Raw genomic sequence first — 8,830 nt, 5'->3', positions numbered from 1 at the left:
TCCCTTCCCTTTTACCGCGAGGGCAATGAGAGTTATCGGCGTGTTACTTCTCTCTGTTTCTCCCGTTCCGCCCCGTGAAACGCTTCTCAACGAGCCAAAGCAGCATGTATAAGACACACCGGTCGAGCCAATGCTTTTATTTCCTTTTATTTCCCTTAGCTGCTCCCCGCGCGCGCATTTTTTACAGCTGCTCTTTCCCTCTGTTTCGCGTGTCCTTTTCTACTGTTTTATTATGATTTCTCTTGATAGATTATTACGTTCCGCTCTTAGCGCGTTTTGCGTAATATGGCGAGATGGAAGGAGGAGGACTCTGCGGAGGGAAAAAAGTTTTAATGCAGTACGACGGGTCGGGACTTTCCCCGTGACTGGACCCACTTTGGCCAACGGAGCTGCCGTGCTGGCCTCGGACAGTTTCCCCTTGCCCCTCCCAGCCAGCCCCCCCCCCTCCCCCGCTCTCGTCTTCCCTTTGGCCCTCCGGGGGCAGAAGCGCCCTCCCCGGAGCTGTTTGAACCACTCTCAGTGGGGCCTTCTCGCTTGATTTGGAGCTCAAATGGAACGAGAGAGGGAGAGAGGAGTGAGTGGAGAGGCGCTCTATCCTCCTGGGAGAAGGAGAGCAAAGTCGCGAGGAGTATCGAGTCGGCAGGGCTACTGCCCCCACTTACTGAGGTGGTGTCCACTTACCCGCTAAAGTGTGTGTGTGTGTCCGTGTGTGCGTGCAAGAGAGACTTGCCCGCTCGTCGTTGCATGTTTTATCCCCTTTTCGCCCTCTTTTCCTCGTTCTTTTTTTTAGCGAAATCGGCGATCCCTTTCTGGCCGCGTGGGGGAGATGCTTTGCTCGACTTGTCCAAAGTCGTGAATATTTAAAAACCCGATCCGGACGCGACCCGACTTTGCAAACCGCAAGGAGCAGAGCGAGGGTTGCGCGGGGCGGCAGGGGCAGCAGAGTGGACCGTGGCTACTGAAGTGAGACATCAGGACGGCGAGTGGGCAGAAGCGGTGGCCCCCAGGGGCAAGCGGGGACTTTTCCTCGCTAAAAGCAGAGTGTAGCCAGCGAGCAGGGAAAGAGCATCGGAAAATAATGAAAAAGAGCGTAGACGAAGGGCAAAGAAAGAGAAAGAAATGGGGGGAAAAAGAATGAAAATTAATGATCGGCGAAGGTAATGGCGGCGAGGGCCCAAGTAATCAAACGCTTCGATCACGTCCCATTGAGAGCGAGAAAAGGAAGAAAGAGGGAAGTAAAAAGTTCTTTGCACTTCGCCGTCAAAGGCGAAAGAAAGAGGGGGAGGGAAGAGAGTATGTGTGTGTGTTTGTGTGAAAGGGACACGAAGAGAGAGAGAGAGAGAGAGAGAGAGAGGGAGAAAGACAGAGAGAGGACCAATCCAGCCGCGAAGTCGGCAAGTTAGTGAGAGGGCCGGGAGTGGGGGAGCGGTAATAGACGGCTTGGATGCTGTGCGCTGCGCTCCCCCTCCCTCTCTCTCTCGCGATCGCTCCTCCCATCGCCTCCCTCTCCTCTGCCGTGTTGTCTCACGGGAGGGAGGCGCGAGGCGCGCTCGGGGAGGGCGGCGGGGGGAGTTCAGTTAGGTCTCGCGGCCGGCGACATGGCGGCCGCGTCATCTTGTATGAGTCGCGCGCTGCTAAGTGGACTGGTTGCATCCAGTGCACCGCGTCTCACGACAAAGAGGACGATGATAGGGATGATCCGGAAATGATTTCATTCATTCCCCGCATTGTTCATTCAAAGTCTCCCTCCCTTCGCGCCGGAAGTAGCCGCCGCCCCTGCGCGAGCGCGCAGCGGGGAGGTCGGATTAGCGCTTGCTGCCACTTTGCTAAACTCGACCCGTCAGGCGCAAAAGTCACACCGGACGGCCGACATTTCAATCGGTGTGGAAGAGGAGTCCCGGACAGGCGTGAGGGGGTCGCTAATCCGATTCCCGAAAGTGGTCCCAACAAAAGGGCCACTTTTGTGTTTCGGTAACAAGGCGCGCCTTGCTGCAGCTCGCCCAGCCCCGCGTACACCCTGACACCTTTATTGCCAAAATAATAAGCAGCAGAAATAACTTTTGGGAAGTCGGCCGTCCGGCCGTCCGGTTTGGGAAGGTGTTGTGAGCCGGGTGGGAAAGCAGTGTTATGCTCGGCGTTATGGCTCCCCTGGCGCGCCCAAGGGCCTGAGGGGGCGTGTCCCGCGCGCAGCCCACCGGGCTTACGGCCTCCTCCGACACCTTGCGGCACCGGGAGGGAGGTCATGTTTGTGAACGAGCCGTGTCAAACGTGCAGGTCAAACGTGTGCTCGATCTCGGCTCGGAGAGCAGGTCACGCCGAGGTGCTTCACGCGAAAAAGCAAAGTGTACACTCTATGGAAAAATTTCAGGAAAATTCAAACAAATATAAAAATATCAAAAAAAGACAAAAAAAAACCAACAGAGTAGGGTCCAACAACAAGAAAACTTTGTTGCGTTTCTGACACGTGTTTTAATGTGCGTTTTTTTTTTTTGTCTTTTGTTGCGCAGGCCACAAAGATGACGACGGCAAGGGCGGCTCCCACAGCGCCAACTCGTCCTCGTCGGGTGCCTGCGGCTCGTCCAAGAAGCAGCGAAAGGCGAGGACCGCCTTCACTGACCACCAGCTGCAAACGCTCGAGAAAAGCTTCGAGCGGCAGAAGTACCTGAGCGTGCAGGACCGCATGGAGCTGGCGGCCAAGCTGTCGCTGACCGACACCCAGGTCAAGACCTGGTACCAGAACCGCAGGTGAGCTTTGAAAACTATGTCCTATACTCTATTTCACCCAAAGAATAGACTCAGGTAGGGCCTAACCAGGGTCTGACCTGGCCCGCCCGGAGCTGACCCTCGCCAGCTACTTCGCCAACGGGGATCGCGTACAATCGAGTGGCTGGCTCTGTGAACGACGGGGTCAAACTTAATGACGTTTGTCTTTCTTTGTGACAAGTTGGGCAGACCGTGTCATGTTTTTGTCAACAGGAACAAAAGGGCTGGAAGTGGTGGCCGTTTGTTGTGGAGGGGAGGGTGGGGGTGCATAGAGCGGTGGCAAGACAGATGAGTGGTTCTTAGAACACCTGACCGGGCGGGGGGCGGCCCGTTGGGGACGGAGCTGACCAGTCGCTGGCGCCGCCCCCACGGCCCCCACCGCCCACAAGGGCGGCAAACAAACCGATAACGCAAAGCAGGAAAGAGGGGAAGTAAAAAAGGGAAAAGCAGCAGCTACTAACCGCGCGCAGTTGATGTGCGTCGGCATGACAGATGGCTTCGCCTTTCTCCGTAGTATCCACAACGCCGTTACAAAAACAATCAAAGTGCGCGCGGCCCAGCCCACCACCAGCGGCCCAGCCCACCGGCCCAGCAAGCCGTCGTGATTCCAATCTCATTTTCGAGATGGCGCGCGATTTCGTTTCGGCGGTGGCCCAGGTGGGGGGGGGGGGCAGTTTCATTTCATTAGGATAGGGACACGCGGCTGCGGGACGGTCCCCCCCAGACCAGATCCCCCCCTGCCCCCGGCCGCGCGTTGCGGTAGCCCGCTGGTGGTTCACGTTCACGCCTGGCTTGACCGCGGCGGCGCGCGCGTCGCGTCCTGCTGCTGCAGGAGCTCACAGAGCGGTGCGCGGGTGGGGAGTACCGCGCAGCGCACCACTGCCCGGCCCCGGCCGCTCCGAAACAATGACAATCTAATTATGACCTTTTAGTTTCAGAATGAGATTACCTGTTAGTGGGCAGACGGCCGGTGCCGGTGGGGCGCGGCGGCGGCCCTGGCGGCGTCGGCGCACGCTGGAGGGTTAGGCCCGGCCGAGCGGAACGGCAAAGGGAGTAGGGCCAACGCGCATGCAACGACGCTCATACAGAGAGAGAGAGATGGGGGAACAGAAAGAGAGAGAGAAGGGGTGAGAGGCGGCCCGCGAGTGGTTACGTTACAACTTTGTGATCAACGCACACGCTCCCCCGGGCACCAGGACCTGTGTGTGTGTGTGTGTGTGTGTGTGTGTGTGTGAGAGAGAAGGGGGGGGGGAGAGGGAGAGAGAATGTTAGTGTGTGTGGGCGCGCGCGAGCGACTTCCCGCCGCACAAACGCCTCTTCTTCGCCGCAAGCAGACACTATCAACGCAAAATTGTTAATTGACGCGTCGATGGCTTCGCCGGCGGGGCGGCGGTGGCGGCGGGGAGCAGCTTTCCGCCCGCCGCATTTAATGAGAAGGAAAGGGAGAGGGGGGGGGGGGTGGAAAGTGCGTAGGGCAGTGAGAGAAGGGGGGTGGGAGAGAGGGGTGGCGGGTTATGTCTATCGCTAAGTCAACGTCATTTGAATGAGACAGGCCGCGCGGGTGTCCGTCCGATTCATTGTTGCGCCGCCGTGGAGGTGGTGCGGAAACGTGGCAGAAACGTTCGCCTAATGGAGTCTGGCCGGAACCAGCGACTCGTTGCGCTGCTGCTGGTGTGTGTATGTTTTAATAAAACGAGTCTGCTTGTGCGGCAGCAAGCGTTTGTTGGGTTGGAATATAGGGCGGGAAACGAGGAAAGAACTACTTTGTGTGATGAGATCTCATACCGAAACGGCAGGCAGGCAGGCAGGCGCTGGCCGGCCGCGGCCGCGCACAGTGTGTGTGGGACCGAGCGAGGCATCCCTTCTAAAACCAACGCAACTTTCACCTTTGTTTACATAACACGTGCGTGCTCGGGGATTTTAGACGAGTAGTCGTGTGCCTCTGCCAAATTTTCGTCTCTCTCTATCGTTCTCTATCTTTCTCTCTCTCTCTCTCTCTCTCTCTCTCTCTCTCTCTCTCTCTCTCTCGCCGCCCTCTCCCCTCCCTCCCTGTGCAACACATATGTCCGGAAAGCGTTTCGGAAGATGCAGCTGCCCGCCCACGCCCCGGCCTCGACGGCTCATGGATTTAATAAATTAAATCCCTCTCTCTCTCTCTCTCTTCCTCTGATTGCCGCTTCGGGCGGCTGGGCGCGTTCCACAAACGTGCGTCCTGGGGCTTTTCGGCGGTCAGTCCCAGCCCCGCACATCGAGGCCGCGGAGCTGGTGCGGGGCGGCCATACTGGCCCGCCCGGCGGGGTGCTCGCAAGCGCCGTGCTAATGAGTGGCGAACAGCGGGGCGGCACAACGCAACACGGAATGTGTGGAAATGAAAATGATTGGAAACGTGTTTCGGGCAAATACAATCATCGGTCCGCATCTCGAGTGTGAAAAGCGCGCCCGGCGCACCCCATTGTGGTCTAATCGCGTTGACCACAGCAGCAGCGCCGCCGCCGCCCCGCCGAGCCGCGCCGACTCATTTTTCACTCCCATTTTCGGACGGCCGACACACCGTATAGAAGTATTGTGCGGCCGTTTTTGTTGTAGCGCTAATCGAACATACACGACGCGGTCAAGGCTTTCGCCGTTTGATTTTTACGAGGTACGCAGTAGTTTTGAGCAAACCGATGTGGAATCGCGGGTAAATGAAATAGCACGGCTAGTGATGATGGAATATTATTGGTTGTGGGGATTATCCCCCGAGGAAATGGATAGAAGGAAAGGGAATAAAAAACAGGCAATGCCATCCTTAATCAGCTTCACGCCTGCCCGCCCCGCGCGGCCAGCCAGCCCGGCTGCCCTTCCGCCGATAGGCGTGAAACACGCGGAAGGACACGGGCTGCCGTTTTACGGAACGAATCTGCAACCGCGCTGCACACGGCGACCCAGAATATCCGCTCCGCGCGTGCGCGCCCACGGCCTGGCTTCCGACGCACCTTTACAGCCACACGGGTTCAAAACATACCCGGCTGCGTTTTCCACTCAAAATTTTTTACTTTTTATTTTGAATCTTTTTATTATTCGGCGGCCCTTTCTGTTCGTTCTTGTGTCGGGGTGTGGCGATAGTGTGTGGTGCGTTTTGATGGGAAGCGTCGTCCTCGGATGGGCAGCGGAGCCAGAAGGGCCCTCGCCTCTGATTGATTACAGGTGGCACGCCTATTTAACGCGCTCCCACTCCCACCCCCGACTACTCGATAAGGCTCCAAACACCGTCACAAATAGGAAAGAATTTTTATTTAAAAAAATGTATTTTTTTTTGTGTCCTGCGGTTGTCAAAATTCAAATGGTTGCTGATATCGAGCTGTCGGCTGTGGGGTCTGTTGGCCGTGATGTGTTGTAAATCGCAGTGTGGTCTCCGCTGGACGGACACCCCGCCGACGTTTCGTTCTGCCGCCTTGTCCATCACCTGCTCTGCTGCCCGCCCTAATGATGGCCGCGTATGGAACAAAGGGCCGACCTCGCGGGGGGCAGACACCGGCGTAAGGGGTGCCACTTGGCGGGCAGGGTTCCTAATTTTTTAAAAAATATTTTATATTTTCTTGAAAAAAAAAAAAACGTTTTCAAATTTCCTGGAAATTTAAATTTTTCCCATTTTTTCTACAGACGATTCTAATTTTCCGGAAAACAAACCGGCCCGAAACGCTTGTGGGGTAGCAGGGCACCACACATCTAGAGAAACTTATTTATTGTCATCGATAACTATTGTCAGAGTAGGGGCACGTAGTGAGTGATACGAACACAGAGTCCCCTGCTTCTTTTAAGTTGGCCTTTATCGGATCGGCGGCGCCAACAAGGGGCGGGGCCCGCCCGCCACGGGGGTGCCATGGTTGTGGTGTAGGCGTGCTCGGCGAGACCGCGGGGGCGCTGCTCGTTCTTATGGGATGTTAATCCTTAAGTGGTACGAAACGTGTTGTTATAGCACGACCCGCTGCCCGCCGTTGCAGCGTTTGTACTCGGAAAATGTATTCAACAGTCCTTGGCGGCGTGGCGCCTCCGCGCGGCGATAAAAGAAAAAGAAGCAATCTGAGAAACTTTCTTGAGCGGGGAGCTCTTGCGGGCTGTAATAGTTTGCCTGCGTGATAGATGTCGTGTGTGTGTGTGTGTGTTTTGTGTTGTGTTTATAAGTGCGGGTGTTGGCGAGGTTAGCAAGCTTGTTGCAGACTGTGGGAAAGGCCCATATCATATATATACTCAATGCATGCAGCAGGCAGCACGGCGACATTGAGAAATTAATTATCTCCATTAATACTTGGACGTTTACCTGGTGCCGCCGCGCCCCGCCACTCGTCGTGCGGCTCCCATCGTCGTGATATGATATTCCCACTGTGAGTGGATGGATGGATTGTGTGCTCGAAGGTGTCCCTGCCCCAGAATCTTTATTGTTCCGGAAGAGCTCGAGTGTGTGTCAGAGAGAGAGAGAGAGAGAGAGAGAGAGAGAGAGCGTGATAAGCATCTGGCCTGATCCCATATGTTGTTGATCCGGTGGTGGCAAGGGTAGGGGGTTGAGTGCATGCGAGGTTATATTACTCTATACAAGGGCGATGAATTAGTATTACATAACGTCCGTCACGAACTACATTTTATCCATCATTATTTCTAATTTTTTTCTGCTGCTAAAATGATTGGCCCTCGAGGAATAAGTTCATGGCTGTCCAGCACGATGGGGAGAAGGGCTTGTTCGAGCAAGAGAGTGGGTCAAGGAGAGAGGGGGGGGGGAGTTGCTGATTCGATGAGTAATATGCCGCCCTCTTCGCACGCACATCTTCCCACCTCTCCTTCTCGCCTCTCGATAATTTTTCTCCATCAGGTTGGCGCGCCTGCTGTTGCCGCTCATTCACGGGAGGTTTTTGTCGTAACCGACTTCGCTCGCGACCGCAGCCGCCCTACAATGCGCTCGCTCGCTTGCTGCCGCTATTATTATTACTACTTTTATATGACCTTATCATTATAACAAGTCATGCAGCGACCCCGTTCAGTTTCTCCACACAACTGTGTAATTCGTCGTGCCAATGGGTGGCGCGGCCTTTAAACCCCCCGCGCGCCTCGCAGCCCACAACGCACACGGTCCCAATTAAATATTAATTTGATGTGGAAAGAATAATAAAATGAAAAAGGAAGCCAGCAGAGCGATGAGGGAGAGGAGAGGGTGACGATGATAAATTTGCCTGCGCAACATACCGCACCGCGTGTGTCGTTTAGCGGGCGAATTATTATTACAAGAGGTATCGGTGTGCGGGCATGCGGAGGTAATGCGCTATAAATTATTGTACAGGGCCCGTTCGTGTAGCGTTTTGTCTGTCGCCGAGTAGAGGTGGACTGGACAGGGGCGAGGAGGCTTTGGCAACCGGTGCTGCTGCTGCCGTTTGAATGAGGAAAAATTTCGAGGCCTAAGAAATGTGGAAGAGGATTGTGCAATCGTGTGGTTTCATCTCGTTTGCTCCTTCCCATAGCCGAGCTGCTGCTTGCTCGGGACGCTGCTGCTCGGTGTGGAGTTGTGACACCGCCCGTTCGGCTGCAAAGCTCTTCCACGCGTGAAGCGATTGCTAGTTAATGGATATGGAACGGGTTTAAATAACGTTTTGTCCCTTTGTGGGAAGCGTGATGATTTATAATACTTGTGCGGCTCGTGTGTGCGAGTGATGCGCGTCTTACGTTCGTCCTTGGTCTGCTGCTGCTGCATCACGCGGCACATGTGACATGGAGCCTTTCCAAACAAAGTCAAAGAGAAAGAAACGCTCAAGCCCTACTTTCTCTAATTTTTCTATTACGGCCGGAGCGCGCTCCCCGGCAAATTGAATTTCAAACAAACAAAAAATGCCTTAACTGAACGGTATTATCCCCGCGAGGCAAGAAGACAAAAAATATATCCTTGAGAAGCAAGAGAAGCCAGAGCAGGGAGAGGGGCGGGAGCAGAAAGCGGTGTGCTGACAAATCCGACCAGAGAGTTGTTTCAAGGCTGTATCAATTTCAATCGTGGGAGATCACGTTTCTGGCTTGGCGCGGCACGGCAGCCAGGAGGGGGAGGGGG

General features: G+C 55.2%; 1 protein-coding gene across 1 annotated transcript in view; it reads left to right on the top strand.

Annotated features, from left to right (window-relative positions):
• LOC113211519 (homeobox protein B-H2-like) overlaps positions 1-8,830 on the top strand; it is a 37,823-nt gene that overhangs the window by 22,391 nt on the left and 6,602 nt on the right. The window contains exon 2 of the mRNA XM_052265392.1: positions 2,508-2,745. Within this exon, the coding sequence (XP_052121352.1) occupies positions 2,508-2,745 (238 nt within the window). The remainder of the gene's footprint in view (positions 1-2,507; positions 2,746-8,830) is intronic.

Source organism: Frankliniella occidentalis, unplaced genomic scaffold (assembly GCF_000697945.3).
Source record: "Frankliniella occidentalis isolate FOCC.00 unplaced genomic scaffold, Focc_3.1 Scaffold26, whole genome shotgun sequence".
Classification (NCBI taxonomy): domain Eukaryota; kingdom Metazoa; phylum Arthropoda; class Insecta; order Thysanoptera; family Thripidae; genus Frankliniella; species Frankliniella occidentalis.
This window is presented reverse-complemented; position numbering and strand designations above follow the sequence as displayed.